The 25,508-nt window shown below is 41.5% G+C and overlaps 2 protein-coding genes across 2 annotated transcripts; one reads left to right on the top strand and one right to left on the bottom strand.

Moving 5' to 3' along the window:
• The first annotated feature begins 3,817 nt into the window (after positions 1-3,817).
• On the top strand, positions 3,818-8,757 carry nrros (negative regulator of reactive oxygen species). The gene is made up of 3 exons (XM_085762769.1): positions 3,818-3,942; positions 5,531-5,647; positions 6,703-8,757. Exons 2-3 carry the CDS (start codon positions 5,546-5,548, stop codon positions 8,653-8,655), a joined length of 2,055 nt encoding a protein of 684 aa, XP_085618895.1. The 5' UTR covers positions 3,818-3,942; positions 5,531-5,545; the 3' UTR covers positions 8,656-8,757.
• Positions 8,758-13,515: 4,758 nt separating this feature from the next.
• sh3glb1a (SH3-domain GRB2-like endophilin B1a) lies at positions 13,516-23,941 on the bottom strand. The gene is made up of 9 exons (XM_085762684.1): positions 23,781-23,941; positions 22,867-23,008; positions 21,600-21,728; positions 21,091-21,224; positions 20,111-20,203; positions 16,882-16,971; positions 16,284-16,384; positions 15,512-15,746; positions 13,516-14,776 (listed from the first exon to the last, which is right to left on the bottom strand). Exons 1-9 carry the CDS (start codon positions 23,841-23,843, stop codon positions 14,669-14,671), a joined length of 1,095 nt encoding a protein of 364 aa, XP_085618810.1. The 5' UTR covers positions 23,844-23,941; the 3' UTR covers positions 13,516-14,668.
• Between the last annotated feature and the right edge of the window lie 1,567 nt (positions 23,942-25,508).

Below are 25,508 nucleotides of genomic sequence, written 5' to 3'. Positions count from 1 at the left end.
GATTGTATAGGACAGTGATGACCAGCAGTTACTGTAGGACATTGATTGCCTGTGAGGTAAAGAATGCAGACACATCAATATGCAATAGACCAACCACTTTAGATACATTAGGTTTCTCCATATGGAAAGAAACTGCACAACACAGACAGATGACACATCATCAGAGAGTGAGTCCATATCAGATCCAGGTCTATATGACATAATATAGCCTACTATAAACTGAACCAAGAGAAAGTCGCTCCTCAGCTCTCATCTTTTCCCTGTTAAAATAAAAACATCCAAACTCTATTATATAGAACAGAAGGTCTTTAGGTCATTAGGTCATAGGCCGTAGATCTTTATTATTCAAAGCATTAAGACCGTTTTACCGTTTCGATGTGCGCTGCTTGTGCTGTGCTTGTGTTTAGGTCACTGGCCAAAAATAATGAAATTTAACGCTCAGATCATACGTTAACTATTGCTGTTGACTCAATAAACAGTCTGACACCTTTTTCTAAAACCTAAAAAGACAGGAAGTTGATATATGTCACTGCCTGACCTGGTTCAGCTATGCTACTAAACTGTCAACAGGAAAAGGCCTCACAAATATATGACAACATTACACCAAAAATAGGAAACCTGCTTTTGGTAGAGCAACAGGATATTTTCACTGAGAACGCCTAAAAATAATCTGAATCACCACCTCTGTCAAAACATTTTAAGCCTCACATCGGTGGTATTTTTAACTGGAGCCCTGCACCACACGGATGTAGTATACTATAAGCATTGACAAAATGATATAGAAAGGTGGTGACCTCAGCTGTATTCTGGTGAACGGAACATTTTATTCTGAGTAAATGTGTTATGGATGATTATTCCATTTGTCTTTTTCTCTTCTTTTTCTTTTTACATATGTCAGGCAGCAGCTACAGTTTTTGTTCAGACATCATGACTCATAACTGAGGACAAACAGCCTCCAGGAAACAAAAGGCACCACAGTAGAGGACATACCGGTCTGCAGTGGTGTATAGGAGAGGCTTACGATTTATTGTATGTGCAGTCAATGCTAAGAGCTTATGTCGGCCTACTTTGTCCCTTTGTCTTTGGACTTCCATGGCTGAGTCTCTCCACTTCTGTCCTGTTCAAACTTAACTTAACCACACTGTCAGTCTGTCTGTCTGTCTGTCTGTCAGTCAGTCTGATCTCCTCTGGGCTGTGTCTAATTGCAGTGTCAGTCAATCAGGTACACTGCTTTGCATTGAACTGCACACAGTACCTTGAATGTATATGACAATAAACTAAACTAACCTACTACCTGTTTCTTTTAGGGCATCATCAAACCTATTAGAGCTTCAGCCTCAGATTAATTTGTTCCCATGTGTCAATCCACCACATCCAATGTGTCCCACATGCAGGACGGCTGGGGACCATTTGTTGCTTTTCCTCAATAAAATGTCGTGGGAATATGTTTGTAGTGAGTTAAGTGTGTAGTACAGAGGAAAGTTTTTCTTTCTTGTGGCCACCCAGACCCACGGAGAGAGAAGAAGAACAAAGTTTTTATTACTGTGGCCACCCTGTGTGAGTTTTTGTTTTTTCAGTTTTCGCAGTAAAGCAGCACAGATGTTACTAATAATGTCATACCTGGCTGTGCCATCGGAGGTAATCATGGTGATTTTACCTGCTTAAATATCATCAAATGTCTAATCAAAAAAAGAGCAAACAAACCTGGAGCTAATCAAGATGTTGGACCTTGTCTCAAAATGCGTGATGTGGGAGGAAAATGCTGTGCAGGACACCCAAACCTCTAGGAGGACAGGCTGGTATCACTTAAGGCCCTGATCTAACAAGAGAAATAGTCAGATCAGATAGAAATATCTTCACATCATAAATAATACATCCATGTTTCATTGATATTAAATCCTTCTGAGGACACAGATACTGTTAGACTAAAAATGTTCTGAAACCTCCTTGTGTTGGGGCTCCTTTGCTGTTGATGGCTCATATAGAAAATGTAATACATCCCATGTCCACAAGAGGACAGTGATCATGTTATGCAAATAGCACACACAGGATGATGACACAAATATGTCCCTCACACCACAGGTCATGTGCAGGGGGAGGTCTCACAACGACGGAGGGCTTCATTGTAAATGTGGTGTAAAGTAGGTTTTTGAAAAGCGAGTCTCTTTTCATTGATCTCCAGCATAGTTTTAAATATTGAAAAGTAAGAGATGTGTGTTTGAAAGGAATTAAGTGGGAGATAAACATTATGTCTCTGTGGTTGAGGGTGAAACAGGAAATCAAAAAAAAAAAAACTTAATATGAAACACAGGGAGTTTATCTTTGCATTGGCAGTGGAAGTGATGCTTACATCATTACTGGTGGGTATGACTTGCCCACATCTGCCCACAACCACGGGACTCTACACCCTAACTGCCACATTTAACACACCCAGCTCTCAAAAAATGATATGCACACTTTTCCTGACACTGAACCATGTGCTGACAAGAAAAACATTCACCAGAATTCACACGTTTGCTGCTGTGTGGTTGCACCTCTGCATGAGTCGCGCGTGTCTGTCCACTGTGCTGCTGAAGAACTTGTCGATAATCCAGCTGTGTGTCTGCAGGACAAATTTGAGATGTTCATAAAAAGTTTAAACAACATTTAACAGTATTCTCCTTTATGCATCCCATTGCCCACATGCATGTGCATGTTCTTGTCTGTGCACAAGAACAAACACTACAGGGATAAAAACTAACTATAAGATCATAAGAGGTCATGCAATAAAGCTCTGTTCCAATGTTCTCCTTCTGTGATGTCCTCTACGCTGTTCTGTAGGGTGTCACTTCCTGTCAGTGGAAGATTTAGCAACAAATTCTATAATAATGAGATTAGTGTGCACATGCATACAGTCACTGAGGTCATATCATGGTGTTTTTCCACATTGTACAACCAGTTGATGCTCTCTCACACTCTTTGGTTTAACTGAAGTCGACTTAATCCTCCTCAGCGCGGATTTGTATCACCTTGGAAATCTTGTTGCCACTAAACCTTACAACAGAGTCAGAAGTGAGAGCTATAGATGTCCAGTGTGAAAACAGGAAGGGATCACTGACAAATCAGCTCTCCAAGGACAGGACCATCACTTCCTGTTTCCTAATTCCCTATTCTTGCACCCATGGGCAACTTTGAAGTAGAGACACATTCATAAATGCACTGAACCAAAAGGACAAGACAGGTTTATAGAGAGACGTGAAGCAGTCATGTTGCAAGATAAAACCTCTCTGCACTGATCTGTGTTCTCCATCACACCTCTTTTTGATTCCCTGTCTTGTGTTATTTGATGCAGGGGCACTGTCATCCTGCAGAGCATCCTTATAAATATACAGTTGATTGTCTCTTTGTGTGTATACGTGTGTGTGTGTGTGTGTGTGTGTGTGTGTGAATGCTTTGTGATGACTGTTGCAGCGAGAGGCCGAAAATCAGGCAGGAAGGGTGTGTGCGCGAGTGGTTTCCTCTCGTGTTGGGTGAATGATCGGAGCGAGCTCAGGGTGTGAAGGGTGTGTTCTCATTGGGTTTTTGTGGTGGCAGTTGTGCTACCAACCTTAGTTGACAGTACAACAACATCACTGTCGTGGTGTTGAGCAGAAGAAGACGAAGAAAAAAGAAGAAGAAAAAAAACCCCCTGCAGTGTTGAGTGTTGGGTTGAAAGCTGTTCAGCCTTCACTCGCCTTCCTGTGGCCCCGGGCTTGAGAACCTCTTTCTGATTGCAGCTTGTCCATGTGACTTGGTTTCCGTTGACTGCCTGCTTCCGCGAATAGTAAAAAGAGGCATTAGTGCTCAAGTGAGAGCAGAGGAAGGCAGCTGTGAGAACACACACTCTGCAGCAGCGAGTCAACCAGCGATCTGGTCAGGAGATCAACCATCAGTGGCTTGGGAAATCTACACCTAACCACCAGTGTAAGTAAATGCACCGTGCACTCTACTAACACAGTATGCATGGATACTGTGAGAGCTTAAAGACACTGAATGCTTTGCCCGAATTACGACTGCTGAATTTAAACGTGTTTTGTCTTTCGTGTATTGGAGCCGGACCCCTCATTGACCACCTGCTGTGAGACATACTCTTAAACCTGCCACTGTTGTGTAGCATGTCATTACGACTCTTTTTCAAACACATGTCAGCATGAAAGCAACACGACTATGTTTATGTCATTTTGTTTTTGCACAGCATTTTCAGGCATGCAGATCAAGTTAATCTTAAACCGGCATTACAGACTAAAACAAAAGATGCATAAGTAATCTTTATAAATTCCATTATATGGCTTTGTATTGCATTGAAACAATGTTCCATGGGTTGTGGAAACTATTGACCTAACAACAACAAAAAAACACATGACACAATGCTATTTCAGTCTAATAATGCTGACTTTTAGTTTCAGTTTATATCATGATTTTTGATCATTATTCAAATGACTGTAACCATTATGCTGTGCACGTGTAGAATGAGAGGGGTTCATGTCATCTCAGGTCATATGTCATTATTGTAGAGCATATAGATTTCCTTTTAAAGGATCTTTATAAAGTCCAGTAACAGAAAGGAGAAATTCGCATTCTGCAAAATGTATTTTCAATGTGTTACTTCTCCCCACATCAGATTATATAGTCACAAAGCCGAATAGTGTCACCTCTGTGTAGGTCATCGCTGTCGGCCATGTGGACTGATTGGTTGGGAGATAACATTAATTTGAAGTGTGGTGTAAAAAAAAAAAAAAAAAACTGCAGCAAAGTGACAAGAGCACAGAGATTAAAAAAAAAAAGAAAGATATACATGTACTAGAAAAGGAAAACAGATCATGTGAACGAAAAACGCAGCAAGGGGTTTAAATGAGACCCCAAAAGGTCGCTACAATAGAAAATATTAAAAGTGTATGGGAATGAAAAAAAGGGAACATATGACAACATTCAGTGTGCGTCAACCGGCGGTTTAGAAAACAGGGAAATTTTGTCAAAATGTCCAAAAGCTGTTCTCAGGATAAAATGTGATCATGTAGAGACATTACAACATTCACCTTTTCCCACAGGCTGCGACGGGATGTAGAAAAAAATCATAAAAAAAAAAAAAATACAAAGATTCAACTCCAACTTTGGTGTCTTTCCACACTATGTTGACATTTTCACATCTGTCAAGTAAAGTTTAGGACACAGCTCAAAGCTGAAGGAACGTGTCAGCTACGGCCTGATTATAAAAACTTTAAAGGCTGAAGTTCTTCTGATTTTAGACATCTCTGTGTCTGGCTGAGCTGAGCCCAATTTTTTGAGGGTTGATGTAAATACCTCTGCTAGTTCACCACTTTGAACTCCATACTTCATTATCATAATATAAAAGTAAAGATTTCCTAGCTTCTCATGCACAGAAAACGCATTTCAAGACATGCGGCTCATTTCTTGATACCAGACATAGCCTGTTTCTGTATTTATGTGTTTTTAAGATAATAATCCATGATTGATGATTCATTTATTATTATTTTTCTCTTCTTCCATCAAGAGTGAAGATGTTAAAATGCCAGTCCACGGACTCACTCCCATCCTGCTTTGCCTGTTACCCGTGTGGATAACACTGACGCCGATCTCAGGTCTTCCACACCACAGCCCATGTCAGCCGGTAAGACGTCTATCAATTACTCATAATTACTAATCATGAAATTCCCTCTGATTGACAAACTCAGACATCTAAAATAAAATAAGTGACTGGATCTTTTCACACGCACATCCTGCAGGAAATTATAACACTTTTTGCGTGCTGACGTTTCCCACTTAGTCATCTTCTCACTAACAGCCCACTGATAAGGCCTATGTGTGTTGGCTTTATCTCTTTAAAGATCTTCTTTTCATCACAAAGGCCCATATCCCTCCAACACAAATCCATTAACAACTTATTAACATTAACATTGATAGACTGTTAAAGCTGCACCTGATAAGTAACTGTAAGTAACTGTTAATAAGTTGATAATAATTTGGTTTGGAGACTTTGGAATCAGCTCTAAAGACAAAGACATTTTTCACAACCTCACAACTCCCTAATTCTTTCATCACAGTTATATTCACTGAACACCAATGAATGTGTCACACATATGCACATTAATACATAGACACATTAACAAACATAAAACAATAAAACCATATGACAACATCCATAGACCCCTACTGTAGATGACTTACGGTTTATTTCACATTTTATAAAGCAAATGATTTCATAAATACACAATACTTCACTTTACAACCTGTCAGCTGGGAAAAGCATCAACTTTTTAAAGTTGATTATATCAACTGAAGCAGAGCTTGTGGTAAAGTGATGAAATGTCAGCTGAAGTTTTGAACCATCAAGCATCACAAGGGCAACGGCCTCACTAACTCTCTGTGAGGCAGAACTCAGGGACAGTGCTGCTTTCAGCCGTGTGACTTTTCTTCCTGGACCTAGTGAAATAGTCAACAGACAAGATTTTAAAAATAATTCTTACTGAATAAAAACACCATGACATAAAACAAAGTAAATGCCATGGGCTCCAGTTATAAAGGCGGATTTCTGCTTTTAAGATTTGTTTCCAAATCCAGTCTCTTGTTCCTGAAAGAAATCTTGTTCTTGTGGGATTTCTATATAGCCCCAAGTGTTATGTCAAACTCACAAACTTAAGTTGTGCACTCTCCTTTTCTCTGCAGAAACAAACAGCGGCTCTCTGCAACAATGCCGAGCTCTCCTCTGTGCCTTCAGGACTCCCACGCAACATAGAGGAGCTTCAGCTCAACTACAATCACGTGCAAACACTACATGATGACTCTGTCCTCCATTACCCCTCACTAAAGACCCTGAGCTTGGCTTGTAACGGCTTGGAGAAAATCGAATCAAACACTTTTGAAAACTCAAAGTTGTTAGAAACCCTAAATTTAGCAAGTAACAATCTTCATATTGGCTACCAAGAAACCAGTTATGCATTAAAGAGGATACCAGGTCTTAGAGCTCTGGATCTGTCTGAAAATAAGCTTGATGACGAAATGGTTGCCACTCTCCTTCAAAATTTGACGTCCCTGGAATACCTCAATCTCTCGGGAAACATCTTGCGGAGACTAGACGAGACCTCGTTGGGGGACCTTCACCAGCTGAAGGAACTGGACCTGCAGAGGAACATCATCTTCGAGCTGGATGGCGCCTTCAGCAGCAACCCCAAACTCCAGCGGCTCAATTTGGCCTTCAACTCGCTCCCTTGCCTAATTGACTTCGACATGACCCAGCTGGTGGTCCTCAACATCAGCTACAATACCATTGAGTGGTTCATCTCCAAACAAGACCTCAATGATACCTTCCAGCTAGAGACGCTCGACCTCTCGCATAACAAACTGCTCTTTTTCCCTTTCTTGCCCAGCTCTAGTCACTTAAGGAACCTTCACCTGTCCCACAACAACATTCGGTTCTACGAACGCTTGCAAGACTCCACATACTCAAACTCAACAACTGTTGAGTTTTACAATCTGAAAAACTACACAAACAATGTGACCGCTCAACTGTGGGATGACAATCTTCACGGTGACATCTACTCCCTCGAGATTTTGGATCTAAGAGGGAACCAGGTGGGGTATTTCCCCCAAGGATTCATCCAGAAAATGCCTACGCTGTCCAGACTTCAAATGTGCACAAACTGCCTGGAAACCTTAAATCTGACTTCAGAACAGTTCCCTGGCAGCTTGTATGAGTTGGACGTTAGCAACAATAGGCTGAACCAGATTGCAGCAGATCAAGATACGTTGACTGCTCTTGGCAATCTGACGTACTTTAACCTGAGCCTGAACGATCTCCAGAGATTACCCTCGAGATTTTTTTCTTCACTGACGAGCCTCAGGTCAGTGGATCTCAGCTATAACCACATTGACGTTTGTCTTTCTGAGGAAGATGAGAACAATACAGACACTAGCTCATCTTGTGTGGACTGGAAAAACGTTGTGTCCCTTGAGCAGCTTTACCTTAAAGGATGCCAGATTGAAATAATCCCATCATCCGCATTTTCAGGGTTGTCGCTGATGCACCTGGAACTGTCTGATAACCCAGGACTCATCATCCAACAATCAATACACAGTGTTAGCAGTACTTTACAGCATCTAGGTTTAGGAAACACTCAAACAAAAGACTTTGACTTCTCCCATTTCAAACGTCTTAAATTTTTAAACATTTCAAGGAACTCCCTTGCCCATTTCCCCCCGTCACTCCGAGATCTTGACCTGAGAGTGCTTGACCTGAGGGACAACGGACTGTCCACTATCCCTTTAGGTTTGGCTAATGCATTAGCTCCAAAACTTCACAATGTTTTCCTCACAGGAAATCCGTTCAACTGTTGCCAAACAGAATGGTTCAGGACATTTGAAACGACAAAGACAATGAATATGGTCGGACAGTCAGACATTGAGTGTGAAGATCCCGTCCGAATTACACACAGAGTGCAGCATTTACAGTCATCTGTGTGTTGGAATGAAGGTGGGGAATCCATATTCTGGTACCTTCTGCTCTTTGTGCCCATGTGTCTTTCCTTTGTGGGCATTTCAATCATCATCCTCCTCACCTTCAAGCCCAAAATGCTACAAAAATCTATTAAAAAGAGGTGTTTAAAGCCGACGTCTTACTGATACTTTATAAACCACACAACTGTTAACCTGTACAGTGTATTATTGTGAACTGTAATTGAATGTATTTGAGAAAATAAATTGAATCCATTGTAAAAGTGTCAACCTCAATGAAGTAAGGATTGTTTGTATATGTAAACACCGCGGTATTCAGCTGTGTTTGGTTCATTGAAATGTGGTTCATAACCAGGCCCTAATCCTGATACCCTGATGTAAAAATGTGGCTGCGTTTTTGTGGGTATGTGTGTGTGTGAGCGTGTGCGTATGCGCTTATGTGTGGGTGTACGTGTGTGTGAGTGTATGTGTGTGTGTGTGTGTCAACATATGCAGAAGTAATGTGAAGCAAGCTGTTGCTATAAGCAGCAGAGGAAACATGAAATTTCCTGTTTTGCTAAGATGTGCAGCAACTGCCCAGTTCTGTATCTCGAAGAGGAGGGGTTTGAGGTTTCCTTCCCATCAGTGAGACTCAGATGCAACATCAAAATGAAATTCCAGCGTGTCGGTTCTCATGAGGAGCTGGCTTGGACCCATATATTGATATTTGCTCGCGTATTCTGCAAGTTAAATAGTGTCAGGCCACAAAAAGTAAACAAACGTGTTTAGAGACATAAACATTATGGTGTGAAACAGGGAACAGAAGTTATTGCAGAAAGAAGAATGCCAATGCATCTCTCTCCTTTTGCATGCATGCGTGTTTCTGCTCAGAGGTGAGAGGGCTGATAGATCAGTGTGAAGCTGTAGAGAGTGCTGGAGGCCTAACCAGACAGTAACCAAAATACCACTGTGGTGATGCTCAGGGTCATGGTGGTTGGAACATAAAAAAGAGAAACCGGTGCAAGGCCTTGTTGAAGCCATGAAAACACCATAAATTTTGCAGATGTTTCCCATTGCACACCTGCAGGTCAATCAGTTAGAGTCCAAATAAATATATTATTGTTGCTCTTCTGCAGGGCAAGGAGGATTTGATCTGAGCATGAGTTCACAAAGGTAAAAAAGAAAGAAAGACAGAAAGACAGAAAGTCAACTCAGGTCAGCAGTTGAGTACATATAAGAGGTAAAGCATTTTCATTTTCTGCCACTATTCAGTTATCAATAAGTAATGTGAGCTATGACTCATTCTGCACTTCTGGATTCATTGTGAATCTGGAAACCGCCACTACTGGTAAATATTAAGTTGAAAGCTGCAAGCTGAGGTTTTCAGTGTGTTTCAGGAAATGAGCAGAGGATTGTATGAAATAAAGAGTTGAACCTTGAGTCAGAGAGTGCCTCTGCTCGCCTGACCAACGGCTTAAAAGCCCGATCACACTACTGGGAGAGGATTGGGAAAGACTTTGTAGCCCAAAGAGCATCATGTGCGAAAGGCACTTTGCCACTGGTCACAGATTGTTGACCAAGAGGAAATTTAATTTGATTACTCAGCTATATATGGTCAGGAGTCAGAAGAGAGCCATATAAAATAGGTTGGAGGGCATTCACACAACATGGCAGCCGAACATTCATAACATTGCACAGAAGTTAACAAGGTGTGTGATTGTACTACATGCACTTGCTCAGAGGTCATCAGGGACACGGGTGACCCCAGACATACAATACTGTATATGACACAGCAACAGATTATCATTCATAAAGCTTATTTTAAAGTAATGTGAAAGAGATGACTGGAGAATGCCTCTGACCTTTTTTGCCCATTTGCCTTGGCCTTCCCTGTTTAATTTTGGGATCTTGCACGGGTGTGTGTGCATTGGTAAACTGAACTATGCTTGGCAAACAGGAAGTTCCTGACCACATGGAGCCACAGGAAAGAGTTTGAAGTCTTCAAGACCAATTCATGTATTTCATTTTGAATAAATCTGGAAATATTTCCAAAAACATGTTTTCACTTTGTTAATATGAGGTTTTGATAGTAAACTAAGAAATGAGTAAAGCCATTGTAAATACTCCATCAAGATGGTAACAACTGGTGCAGTTTTTAAATTTATTGGACTTTTTCAAACATCTACTGCTCTGGCATACTTTCACTTAGGGACACGATTTAAACTTTAAAACGTAGACACAACTCTTGTATAGTGATGTGGTTTCCCATATTTTCATAAATTTTATACTATTCGATCAATTACTGTTCAATTATCATGATGATGATGAGTATTGCACGGAATGTTCAGGCTAGAGTGAGTGACATCATTGCCTGTAGACTGCAGTCGGAGAGGTTGTCTGAAATTGTCAGATATTTTTCTCTTTACATGCTGCTCCCGGCCACAAATTACACGCTTCACACACGATTTTTTCCACAGTTGTAGACCAACTTAACACCTCTTTCACAATGCACTCAAAAAAGCATAGAGACTTACAGAATTATAACTATGAGCTTCTGAGTACGGCCAGTCCCATCCAGCTGCCCATTAACTCCAACATAAAATTCGGAGCAGATTTCCTGATAAAAGCAGAAGTGCCTCCTGTTTTTACTTTGCATTGTTTTCCAAACTTTTTACTCTAGAAATACCCACAACATATCAATGTGTGCAGGTCTTCTAAATCATATAATTAGGAATATCTCGTACTTTATGGTGTTTATCACTTTCTTCCAACACACACACACACAAACAAACAAATGCACACGGATAGGTTGACAGCTCCTTCATGTCAAGTGTTCAGAGAGAGTGATGTCTGTCAGATTGGTCTGTATGATGTGCGATTCCTGACTGTAAGATCGTGGGTTTGATTCCCAAGTTGACAGAGATCACCCCTTGGCAGTATCCCCCATGGCACTCTCAACATTTTAGCAAGGAAATGTTCTATTATTAGCATGCTAAATGTCAGGAGATAGCAGGGATTATCACAGTTAGAAATCAGGTTTTCCCGGTATAATTCCTGTTTACATCGTAGGCATAAATACAAGTTGTAAAATGAGCCTGAATTGAGCTAATGTGACCGTCAAAGACAATTAAAAAACAAAAAAGACATTAGCCTACCTGCTAGTCCGGCAACAAGATGGTGAGTTGGCAGCAGCAGTTTTGCATCCTGTCTCGCCAATGAGTAAAAGTCAGTACAAGTTCTTGAAATGGTACTTTTCGGTACCACATGAGATGGAGCCTGGTAGGCAACTGAAATTACGGTGCAAGACCTGGCCAGACAAGGGGGCACTGTGTCAATTGCAGAGGCCATTCTGATAAGTAATTAAAATGTTTTAAAATTTGAAACTATCATTTTAAGAGTAAAATAATGCTGCTGGTCAAACTGACTCAGGGGCCAAGTGACATGGTTACAGAAAAACACAGCCTACTCGTGGTGATCTGATAATGTGGTGGCTGCCTGTTACAGTGTGAACAAGCCACTTCGGCAATCAGATAAACGGCAGCTCTTGATTTCAAGTGAGCCTCTTTTTTTTCCTGTGAAGCTGATCACACATGAGAGTCACACACTATTTTGTGGACCATCTGACAGATGAAGACACGCACTGCAAGAGGTGCACTTTTCCTTTTATGTAGAATCACTGCATTGAGTGGGAACTTATGGGGGAACTCAAATGGCAGATGTCAACAAGTATTTTCTGTTTTCTGTGCAACGTATGAAAGAAAATAAGGACTGGTGAAAGAGGAAGTGTATTTTCTCAGGCATGCTATCACTCATCTGATGTATGAATTGGTTAAGGCTTTCTTTATCCAGCCGGGCGGGGTTGTGTTCACAGAGATAAAGACGTGAAAGATTAGAAAAACTGTTGAACCGTGGTTTTTTGCGGACCAGTGTCTGAGATCTAACTCTGCTCTGTGGTGAAGCTTTATTTTACCCTCCATTTGTTCTGTTTTTTTCTTTGGGTTTAGGGTGAACAATTGTACTCGTTTTTTTAATTAAAAAAAGGGAGACAGGCTGAGAAGGTCAGAGGTTAGTTATGAAAATAAAAAATATTGTCCTGTGTTAACTGATGTACTGTACAAGCAGCTTCTCTGTATGTCAACAGTCAGTTTGCAAAACTCCACTTCCTCTTAACCCTTCTTGCTCCTATGACAGGCAATAATGGGGCACAAGTACTGGACTTACTCATCGGCCGGAGAGTGCTTCATAGCAGTTGTTCTTTCTTTTTTGTGGCTTTAAGTGACCACTGAAGGGTTTTTATTTTATACAGCTGCCCAAGATCCCTTTTAAATATAAACAATAGAGAGTGATTATCTAGGTATTTATAACACGTTTCTGCTCACACAGCAGCACCAAACTCTTCTGGAAATGGGAATGGGTCAGAAGGGCGGATGAATTAACACCAGGGCAGCAGGAATTTGCTCTTTGTGAGAATTTGTTAAAACAGAAACAACTTTGGGGAAGAAAAACAAACACAACATCAACAACCCCCCAAAATCCAGAAATGGTTCAGAAAAATAAACTTTCAGTAGAAGCACTATATAGCTTTGTCTTACACATCTACATATTGAACAGAAGAGCTATAACTTGGGCTTTGGAGCTTGGTGGGCACGGTGAGTCAGTTAATGAGTTAACGTCACAGTAATTTCCTCATGAGTTCTGTTGAAATGGAGTTTGTTATTCAAATTCTTTGAAGCAGATGTTTGGTGTGTTTTGAGGTTTTGGATATTAGATGTAATCGGTAAATTTCCTCTGTTGTGTTTGCTATTAATCTTATCTTGAATCTCTCTTCATTCTGCTTAGTTACAGACACTGGGTTGTCAAAATGTCTCTAGTTTATGTACAAACAAAGAAACCAGCCTCCTTTCACAGCACAAGGACTCACGATCATGTTGCCTGCTCTGCCCTCCAGTGGCTCAAATCATAAACAGGAAGGACCAATGTGAAGGCCATGAATCACCGAGGCTCCAAGTGCAACGATGATAATAAATAAAAATCAACATGTTGAAACTGTAAGTGATATTTTTTTTATTTTAATGCACCACATTCCATATTTATTTTACAATTGTTTTCTATCTTATCAGTTACACACAAAACAAAAAGCAGCTGTGAAGTTATATACTTAAATCTCCCAGAATGTAACAGGACTTTTTTTTTTTTCAATGGGGGAGTGAATATAGAGGTTTGAGGAAAAACGGATGAAATGAGATGATAATGATTATGACAGCAATGTCCTTTAAAGCAGACACCACGTCAATCAAATCCAGAGGCACTACACAAATTGTGTATTCATGACTAATACATAAACTAATAATTGCTGTCTGTGTGGAAATGCTAGTTTCCAATTTTCAATAACTTGAGGGAAATAACAGGGTTCAATACAAAGACAGGAGACTGGACGACGCCTCAATACTGCTGGTGTAGCTGCGATCAAGTCAAAAGGCTTTAGGAAGGCCGATTCACTGTGACAGGCACTTTGTATCATGTTTGACACGTGAGTTTCGTTACTGCGTGGTGGTTACACCTTCAGTCAAATGCTCTGAACAATGTGTTCAACTCACTGTGAATTAAGGCTCCATGTGAATAAAGCTGACATACAACAAATATGATACTGTTTTGTTTTTTTAAAAAAAACTATTCAAATTCAAAATAACCATAAGAGCTACTGCAGCATAAAATTCTCAATTATAAAATAAGACTTTAAAAAAAATCAGCATCAGCCTCCACTTCAAACTGAAGTGCCTTTTTTGCTATTAAAACAATTCATCTACTGTTTCATCACTTGCAAAAGAAGTCCTCACATCATAAGCATTAATGTTGTCTGAGATATATGTCGTAAACAAAAAACAAAAAGTTTTTTTAAAAATAGTTACAGTTTGGGAGATGTTCTGGCACATATTGCAGATTGTATGGCATCAAACACAAAGGCATGGAAGCAGGTTTTACAAATGTACTGCAGTTGCATACAAACACGTCAGGGAATGGGTCCGTTTCCTTTCCCTTTGCTCAGATTTATTCATTCCAGCTTGAGTCGTCTAAAACTCAGAATCCATCTTCTTTTCATTCAAATACAACTCATTCTAAAAATGACTGAAATGGAAGAGAAAAGTGAAGGCTGTCCCTGCAACACTATATAAATATGGGATCACAGCTGGTGACAGCGGGCTCAGTTAAGCAGCTCAAGGTAGGTGATGGGCACTTTGCCCTTCTGGTTGCCTCGCTCACCCATCAGCCAGTCTGAATCCATGCCTGGGACGCTGCTGACCGTGATCACCTGGAACGACATGGATATAAGCCATTAGCCATACAGGCTTTAGTATTCAAAATAGTAACCGCGTCATCAGTCATCAGAGCAAATAACTGACACAGCAGAACTTTTATGCAGCGATCAGCATCTTTCACAACCGGATTTGTGAAGCAGCTACTTATAAATCCTGTTGGTATCAAAGGTAGGATGGACAATGTTTGTGGATGTGAGTCAGTGAGGTAATGCCACTTCATTGTTAAGTCAACTACAGGCTCCTTACAGGCAGAGGGGGGGCTGTTCCAGGAAGGGGAGTGGCTTATGTTCAGTTACACAGAGGTTTCAGTACATGAGCTGCTCCACAGCTGCTAGAGGGCAAAAGTGGACTCACAGGGTGAGCTGCGGAAAATACAGAGCTTAGTTTGGGATTAAATTAGGCTTCATTATGCTGTTTAGATGGAAATAAACTAGAATACAAGGCAACAAACACTGTTGACTTCAGGCAAGGGTTGGGTATTACCTTGGTACAACCCGGGCTCACTCACATTCACACCTATTACCAATGTGGGTCACCAAGTAACCTTAAGTGTATGTTTTAAGACTGTGGGAGGAAAGCTGGAAAGGTTGAAGAGAACCCACAATGATGCAGGGAAAACATGCAACTACTAGTGAGAAAAAATGCGTAAAAGACTGCAGTTTGAATGTAAATATGTATTGAATTTAACCTTTAACTCTGATTGTTCCCCTGTGGATGTTTTTACTCACCTCATCAGCGAGCAGGGAGAGCTCGCTGCTGCTGGCAGCGTCGTAGTCGTAGAGAACACGGGCTTTGCGGCTGCCGTTGGAGCTACGCAGTTCATTGAACCCGCCCGATGCTGCGGCGCTGCTGCGGCCTGCGGACACGCTGGGCAGGGAGGCCGACACCGGGATGGTGGGCACCGAGATGCTGGCCCCGCCCGACACCGACGACTGGTTGTTGTTGGTGAAAGACGAGGGGAAACTGGTGGGAGGGATAGGGAGGAGTAGGAGGATGGTGATGATGAGCGCAGTTTTAACATCAGCAGTCACAGCCAGGTGTTATCTCTGTCTGACTTTTCTGTGAACTCATCCCTGAGTCAGTTTTGTCATTCATCATTTTCATCCTCGGCTCGTAGCGAAAGGTGCGAAATCTGTGTGACCTTACTTGAACTTCTACAGCTTTGATTGTATCACTCAAAATGATAAATGAAAGAACATTTGTCATCAGCACTTTTTTTTTTCCACAGCGGGTGAGACGGGAGGTTATCATATATGCAACAGATGTGGACTGGAATGAGTCGTAAACTTCGGAAACAAGTTGTGACTAAATGTTGATTAGATCTGAGTGGTTTTCAGGTGAGTGTTGCTCGACTCCATCTCTCCTTCTCTGGATGTGGATCTCAGTGAAGCTTCTTTGTTTTGCTACATTAAATCATCTGTGTTACTGAATGCCTGTGAGTGAAAACTGAAGAGAGAAAGAAAGAAGGAGCAGGAATATGGAGCCATCCATCAATGTTACCTGCCCAGCTGCTTTTGGAGATCCACCATGTACTGGTAACACTGTGCGTAGTATGTAGTCTGGGCCTCCACAAAGTCGTTCAAGCAGCGTAGGTGGTGTGCCTGGAGAGAATCAAACACATGCCGAGAGATAATTTAATGTTTATAATGTGAGATTTGACTTGCAAGACAGACATACTGTATTTCTATATCCAACACTACCAATTCAGTTTGTGAGCCATTAGCAGTGATCAATTTACTACTGAATAATCAGTTAACCCATGTGTGTGTAATTTAGTTAGTTAACTTAGATGTAAAAACATCTGCGGTACAGAGAGTTTCACATATTTTGCATTCTTGTCGACTGTGTCCACAGAGCTAAAAGGCTGATTATCAGTCTGATATCTGCTTCTTGAAGTCTCCGAAAATAAACCTCAGCAAATCCCGGCTGAGCAGCATTTTTTTTTAAGAAACCCTGTGATACAAACTGAAGATGTGGAGCCAAAAGACGTGATTATCTTTGTTATTATGTGACACATGGAGCTACGTTTTGGCCGCCTCAAACCTCCACCACCACCTGTGAACCTGAAAGTGGAGATGAGCTGAGCTTTGCTACGTACGTGGGTGCTGCTGACGCCTTCTAGCAGCAGCCGCGTGATCTCTGCCTGCCGGTCGAACTCACTCTGGGTCATCCTCAGCTCCTGCTCGGCCTGGGGAATGAGAAGAAAAACAGAACATCAGCGTATAACGCACATCTGGATCAGAGAGAGCTCAACAGGCAAAATATATATTCATAACATATGGCTATAATCAGTGCTGTGCGGAGCGGTTTAAAATAATACAAAAAAAAAGGATAAAACATAAGAAGAGATGAACAATTCAATTCAACCACAGTCGACCACAGAACAAGATGAATCTGTATCAGTTCATCTGTGTACACTGAGGATTTCTAAGACGGGACATGAGGGAAAAACAAGGAACAGAACCACAACAAGTGAACATGGAGTCTCTGTCCTGAGGGAAAGGTTTCCTCTTCCTCAGATTGAGCCAAAGGATTCAATAACGAGACCTGCTGGAACAATGGCTTGTTGTGACTTGCTAAAAAGTCTAATAAACACAAGGTCTGGAGCCGAGACTGACAGGGACAATGGTCTCACTGTCCCGGGCTCCCTCCGGCTTACACCGAGAGCCACAGGGAGAGGTGAAGGAGGAAGGGGAGTGGGAGTGTCTGGGGTTCGGGGTTCTTGTAGGACTTTTCCACTAGGACCCAGCGTGGAGGAGACCGAAGGGGCTCGACGGCAGCTGCTGACGCTAATATCAAGGGGTTTTGTGTGTGAGAGTGAGTGTGAGTGATTAATACAAAGATAGCTCCAACATTCCACTCACCTCTGTCACTTCCTCTGCTCACATCTGCTGCTTTGCGTTTTGAAAACAGTGACACAGTAGTTAGAGCTACAGCTGCTGCACAGCCACAGCCAACAAAACACATCTCACTCTGCGTTTTTTGTGTGTGTGTGTGTGTGTGTGTGTGTGTGTGTGATGAAGACGGCGGTGGCAGCATGCTTTGACAAAACCACAATTTATAGAAGACGCTGCAGCGCAACAATGCAACACAGTAAATATTTCTCCTCCTCTGTTTTCACACGATCAAACCACCTCGGATCCCAACAGCGACTTCTCATGTGAGAGAAGTAGCACCCTCCAAAACAGAGATTAAAAGCACAACTTCTGCTGGTGTTAACCAACAGAAACCGTTATTTTCATCTCCTCTGTTCGGGCGGACTCTCTCTTTCACGGGCGAGGATAGCGTTGGCAGAACACCTACTTATTTGTAGAGTTTAAACGCATCATTTAACTGTCAATAACCACTCGACAACGCTGCTATTTAGGGAAACTAAATAAAATGAGTGAGCGGACAGACCACATGGATAACCTGGCTCTGAATGTGCCATCATATGATTGTTCTTTATAGAGAGAAAGAGATGAAGCTTACTGGGTCTAAACTAAAGGCTGCAGCCTAATCGCTTTGCAGGGATACTGTCTGGTGTTTTAATGTCCATCCCTGACTTTGATATTACGTCATTGTGTAGTCATATTGCCTGTAGTAACTGTAGAGCATTAGCTGAGCACTTGTCTGAGAGGATTTCAGTGTAAACGATCCGAGTCTGAGTTCAGGCGACGAACATCGAGATATCATCTTCAGACGTTGTTGACTGGAATACAGTGAAGAGTGGGATAAACATGAAAGACTATCTGATCTAACTTCAATGTCAGTTCAAGTTTATAACCACTTTTTTCCAATAGACACGTCATTAAAAACTGACCAGAGAGAACAACTGAGTTTAGACTAGAAATGATGAGATAAGAATATTCTAAAACGCTAAACATTTCAGAAATCGGCTAAATAAAATGTGGTTGAGAAAGTATTTTATGATATTTTAAGATCTCAAGGATCAGTACGGAGAACTGTGGTAATATTACACCTGTACTGGGAAATGACTTTGCAGGAAGTATTCTTGAGTAACGAGGCTGAATAATGGCTAAAGATGATGTTTTGCAGAACCTTAAAATGTCACAATAAAGTTACTTTTCTACTATTTACCCGATCTGATATTTGAGTTAAAGGACAATTCCATTCAAATTCAACCTGGGGCTCTAGTTTCTTAATATTCTAGGTCCAAATGATGGATTCTGAAGATTTTCTTTTTAATTGCTCCTGTTTTGCAGTAGTTGTGTCTGTCCCCGCATCGCCACGGCAGCGATGAATGGGACAGACAGCATTTCCGCTGTTGTCAAAACCGCTTTGTTTTTCACAGACAGTGTCAGATGGCTGTTCAAACACACACTGAGGGGTTTGTTTACTTCAAGAAAGTCGACATGTTTGTAAACGGAGATGTAATACAAAGTCTCATGAAGTCTCGCGAGAGTCAAGTTGATGTTCTCAGTATGTTTGCAGGCAGAATAAACGATGTCCAGACTTACTCTTACCGCTACAACGTGAGACTTCGCAAGTTCGCGCGAGACTTCGTGAGACTTTGTATTAGCTCTCTGTTTACAAACTTGTCGGATTGCTTTAAGTAAACAAACCTCTAACCCTAAAATATTAGGAAACCAGAGCCGCAGGTTGAATTGACCACCAATTTCTACTCAGTTCATCCTTGAATACTTGTACATTCACAAGAATGTACAACCTTGAACTTTTACCTTTGAGCAGCAACATCAGTTAATCCACGAATTAAAATGGACTTCTGTGCCAAATTTGAAGGGATTTCCCGAATGCTGCATTCACAAGGCCAACACTGTGTTTTGTGATGTCACTGTGACTTTGACCTTTGAATCCAAGTGAAGGTAAGGGTCAAATTTGAGGAAATACTCCCTGAGGTGTAACCAAGATATCACAATAACGACAGGATGGATACAACTACAGACTAACAACCCAAACCGACCCAGCCCAGTTCTGTCTGTCTCTGGTGCAGAGGCATAAAAATCATTAAAAAAGGAGACATGAGAGTAGGAGAACTGGGAGGAAAAAGGGAAGTCTAAACTTTCCGTAGCTGCTCATGTGACTGTGCTGAAGTCACAAGAGATAAACTGGTCAGTTTTGTGTTGTGTAACTTGGTGTGTCAGTCGTGACTTGTGTGACTTCAGAGTACAGACAGACGGACAGGGGACACGCCTACTGAGCTTTTCTTCCGCTGGCTGATGATTCTAGAGAAAGCGGAATTCACTACCACCGGGCATTAATCAGCATTAGAAAAAAGAAAACATCGAAACCGCAAAGTGACAGTGTTGCAATGACAATAATGTATGCATGTTTTTGTTTGTTTGTGTGTGTGTGTACACACTTACCACAGCTCTTGCGTCAGCCATCCTGGCCTTCTTTAGCCTGGTTTTGGCTGCATCCAGATCCAAGCGTTTGACCTGCAGCAGCTTTCGTTCTTTCTGAACACAGATCACAGAACAAAAGGACACAGTTTGTTGATGTTGTTTTGTATATAAAACCGTTAGTCACATGATAATGTCATAGTATTTGGAGTCTGTACAGTAGCTATGAACTAACAGGATTAGTTACAAAAGGAGATAATCAACTACTTGACGCCTGTGCCATAGAGGACTGTGCGATCATATGCCATAGCTGTGGGCAAAACAAGATCCGTTTTCTATACATCAGCAACAGAGCTGATGTTGTCTTGGAGGTTTGATGTTTAAATTTAGTTGTGTGTGCAGCCCTTTAACATCAAGATTCTGTTATTTCCAAATCAACTCGAGTTGCATAGTGAGCTGGTTTGATAAAACTGTTCGTAATTATCCAAGAGTTTGTGGTTGCTGACCTCATGTGGCCTATGGGCTACCGGAGCTGTGTTAAATTGAAAAAAGCAGGAAGTTCAATGGTAAAACATGGGTGTGGATCAGAGCAGAGCTAAACAGAAACAGTGAATAAGCCAACACCCACAGTAATTAATATACTAACCTGATTATATGGTCAAGGACAAGTACAAGGTAATCTACAAGTAAGATTATGGATGACCTATTGTGTGTTGTTGTGACACTTTTGGACCTTTGAAAATTTCACAATATTCTTCCTGTATTTCTGGTCCAACCTGAATTTTTAACTGTTTCTATGCCTTTAAAGAATTAAATGTGTTTCTAGACTCATTTCTAGGCTGAACTTAGGATCGTGTCCACAGTTCAATATGATATCTGATCACAGCGGGTGCAATAAAAAGGGGCGGTCTACCCTCTACGGCTGCTTAATTTGTGAAGTAATTACAAATATAAGGCCAGAGCAAAAAGCGAAACTGATCCAGGGCATTCAGGGTCCAACTCACCAGGATGGTTTTGAAGTCGCCTTCTAGAAAGTTTCTGAAAGGTGTCAGGAAGTTGATGGCAGCACTTTGGAGGAACTCCCTCTCTGCCCCACCGATCTGTTTCTCCGTCTCGCCACATTTTATCAGAGCGTTTCCTGCAATGTTCAGCAGCACAGACAAAAACTTCAGCCACAATAGAACAACAGACTGGGAAACTTTACAGTGGTGACGACGACGTCTCTGCAGCCTGAACAACTGAGACTTGAGTAGACACAGATGCCCTGAGATCAGTAAACAAAGTTGTGGTTGAAAGCTATAAACAGGTCGTGGTGGCAATAACAAGAGAAATTGGTGGCCAGTGATGCTGATGTAAAGGGCAGTGGTGAGTGAATATGTCCAATTTTACAGGCCTAAATTGTAAGTTCACTGACAAAACTCTGTTATGGTACAACCACAGTTCACCAGAACTCATCGGGGGTTAATTGGTCAATTACGTCCTTGTGGGTCAGGCGGCTCAGTGTGTCACTCACCGTAGGCAGTTCCGGGACCAAATTCACTCCCAGACTCGATCATGGAGTGGCCCAGTAGCTCATGGTTGTTCATTCGTGTCGGGACTTTTTTCTCCAGTTTCTCGTACACAAATTCCTCGAGCCGGACATCTGCAGTTTGCAACGAGAAAACTCAATTAGTAAGTCATAAGACTACAGTACGGCAGCCAAACGCGGCCAGGCACTGACTCCAGGAAACAAGCCTGACTCGCATCTAGAAACTAAAATGGAAGCTTTCATAATGTCAACCATCACGTTCATCATCAAGAAAAAAAAAAAAAAAAAAACTTTTCACATCTTCTGTCACACCTGATTGGATTTTTTTTTCTTCTTCCATCAGATCATATCATGTGAAAGGGCACAAGCAGTAAATCTGTGGCATGTAGTGTGAACACCGACAAAGTAGAACAAATCCAGTTTAGTAGATCCAAGCCTGTTACACAAGGCTGGAAGCAGCAGCTGGTCCTGCAGTGTTTGTTGTGTTTCAGTGGTATGGCATCATGGTGTGAACGAGGAGGATGCACAGCTGAGCTTACACACACTTTAATGACATTAAAGTTTGTCAAACACCAGCTTAAAGTAAATGGACCACCAACTTCTAAAAGAGAATTAACTGATGACTATTTGAAAACAAATAGTTTTGTCATAGTAAAGCATGTGTTGGATCAATCTAATGATGAATCATACCAGTCAAGAAGCCTGACAATTATCAAAATTTGTGGCTGTATGTTCTATGTTTGATAGTGCAACAACCTTATCGCTGCTCCTCCCAAACACTGCACTGACACTTTATTATTCAAGCACTTTGTAACTCTGTGCACCCCAGTCTGTTTATGCCTCAATCTATCCCAACCCCTCTGGCACGTTACTTGAAGCACTTTGTAAACTCTGTCTGTATATCCTGGTCTGTCCATTTGTGTTCCCTCCATCTGTTGCAGGGACAGTCCTCGGACCATATTTAGAGATCTGTCAACTTGTTTTTATTTTCTGTTATCTGTTATTTATTTAGAATTATTTAGATAAGGGACAATGGATATTTATGTTATATTTATGTTATGAAGAAGAGAAGACATTCAGAAAGGAAAAACACTAACAACAACAAGACAGCAGAGAAGAATTGAACGACTAGTAGTCTACTACCATTGTACACTATTTAGAAAGCGCTCAGTGATAAAGTGTCAGTGTAGTTGGGGTAAGTTGTGAACATTTAGCTGGTCAGAAGTCAGTGTGGGTTGTGGTGTGGTCTTACTGGGGTTGGGCTGCAGCAGGACTTCTGTCTGCTTCATGATCCTCTCTGTCCATTGTTTGGTGTTTTCAGCTCTGACCAACAGGTTCTCCAGATGGGCGTCCAGCTCCGTCTTCTCCGCCTGCCCCAGCTTCTCCTCTGTGAACTAAAGAAACAGAAATCAAACATGACCCATGATGGTGCCTGAGGTGTATTAGGCTACACTGGGCGGGCTGTAGTGTGGTGCTGGGTGGGTGAGTATGTAAACTAACAGCTAACTACAGGGATCCTGACTAACTTTTGTCTTTTTCTATAAGCACAGTGGCCCCTAACTTAAAATTTTAGGAGCACAAGTAGAACATTTTGGGGGGTAAATCAACTTGCAAAGCATATATGCACATTTCCTTTTCATTCATGATCCTCACACACATTGGCCTGCCACTTGTAATGACAGATTCCAGATTCTTTCAATCGCCCCTTCCACATATCACCAGTGTTTAACAAACAAAACAAAACAAAAAAACCCTACCGGATGCACATGTGCAAGTAGATGAACATTTACTTGCACTGCCTCAAAATTTAGTGGGGAAATACCCTCATTTAGAGGCAGTCTGTAGCCCTAGGCACTAACAGCCTAAAGCTTCCTGCGGCCTGCTCTGATTGATGTGCTAAAACAGCTGTAACACACAGACACACACTGTCATGTCGCGGGTTTTGTTGACACCAACTTTCTATGTGAGTGTGTAGCTACAACTCAGCGGGCTTTCTGTATTTGTCTCAGCTGACAAGCAGCGACACAGCAGCAACAACAACAACAACAGTAGTCGCGGTGACGTTAGCCGTTAACGGCGGCTAGCACTCGAGCTAACGCTACCTAAGCTATAACCAAAAGTTGCTTGGTTGGTGCCAACGTCCACGAACTCAACGGTTAAACGTACCTGTACCGCGCGGCTCAAGAAAGTACCGGCGTCTGCGGCGAGCCGCTTAACGTTAAAGTCCATGGCACGGCGGCGGGCGGGGGGGAAAAATAAACACTTGTTACAAAAAAGTAGCCTGTCTCACAATCCAACGGCCATCCCCACAGAAAATGCCATTGAATAAGCTTTTATTCCGAGGTCCACCCAGCTGTTCCCACGAAGATGATACAGAGGCAAGATGGTTCCCGTCTTCGTCCTGTTCTGACAGCTGTGAGAAACCAAACATCCACGACTTGAACAATAAATATTTAGTATCGGGTTTTATTTATCAAAAAAAACAAACAAAAAACCCGCAGATGTGTGAAATTAAAGTAAGTTACAAAGCTCCTGTTAAAGGCTGCTGTTTGTCGACGACGAGGAAGGAACGGCATAGAGCGAAGACCGTAGTTGGGCGGAGATATCGCTCTTGCTCCACTTTGCGTCTACTGATCTTTTGTTGCGTTCATGTCGCATGGAAATATCGGAGTTTTGCGAATCTATCGAAAAGGGGTGAAAATAAGTGGGGAAATTAAATTAAATTGTGATTAGAGATGTGATGTTACTGGACAGAGGGGCATTTAAAATTCACATGTAGGCTACATATGTGGAAACATTTTCACATGTTACAATAAGGTGATGAAAACAACAACTACAACAAAGTATCAAAACGAAAACGAAACCAAGCATAAAAAGATGTAGGCCTATTGCAAGAATAAAGCACGCCTATTGTGATTAAAATACATCTATAGACATGTAAAGTCGTACTTTTAGGTATCAAATTCAGCCGGAATATAATTTAAATTACGATTTAGGCTGCGCGTTAATAATTTAAAGGACTTTGGAAGGGCCTTGAAGGCAACATGCGTGCGTGTGCGTGAGATGGCTCTGCCTTCTACTGACAATTTTGTGAATAGCTGAGTGCAGAGCCATAGAGTTATATGAATCGCTCTGGCTGAGTGGTAGCCTGCTGTAAGTCCCCCCTTTCTTTAGTCAAAAACATACAGCTCTTTACCAACAAATATAAATGAAACACACAATCTTTGGCACACATTTTTGACACACAAGATGCACAGTATGATTTTATTTCTACAATAGGCCTACATGTAGGCTAAGTGATGAGATTAGAAAGTGACCACCATGTGAACATCTGTGATTAAAATAATAATAAAATAAAAAAAAACACAGTTTCTCTCTTTTTTCTGCATGTAAGTATGTATCATCATAAATCTGCAATGTAAACTATTTGCCCTGTCACTATTGGTTTTGTTATGCATGCTGATGCCATGGGTACACGGTAATACTGACACAATGAAAAATAATATTTCCACAACATGATATATTTTGCAATCCCCTGCTGTTTCCTAAAAGACGTCTGAGGAAGTGGACTTTGGCAGATTTTGGGAAAACAAAAACACTCTGTCTGGATGTAATTATGCCAGACAGCGCCTGCTACCTGCTGTGTGGGAGGAAGTCGGGCAGAGAGACAGAGAGGCAGAGAGAGAGAGTGAGGGAGAGAGGGAGAAATCAAATCAGTTTTTCTTCAATGCAACATCAGCCACAACCGCTCCTCTCCTCTAAAGTCAGCATTCAGGCTGCACAGCTGAAACACAGATTCCCAGCACTTTGCCAAGCTGACATGTAAGCCCAGTAAAAATGTTGATTTATGGTGTTTGAATAAGCTTGACCCACTGACTATTTATCATCTCTCAA

This window comes from Trachurus japonicus, chromosome 20 (assembly GCF_045865225.1).
Source record: "Trachurus japonicus isolate A0001 chromosome 20, Traja_1.0".
NCBI lineage: Eukaryota > Metazoa > Chordata > Actinopteri > Carangiformes > Carangidae > Trachurus > Trachurus japonicus.
The sequence above is the reverse complement of the archived record's forward strand: the minus strand, read 5'-3'. Positions and strand labels throughout refer to the sequence as shown.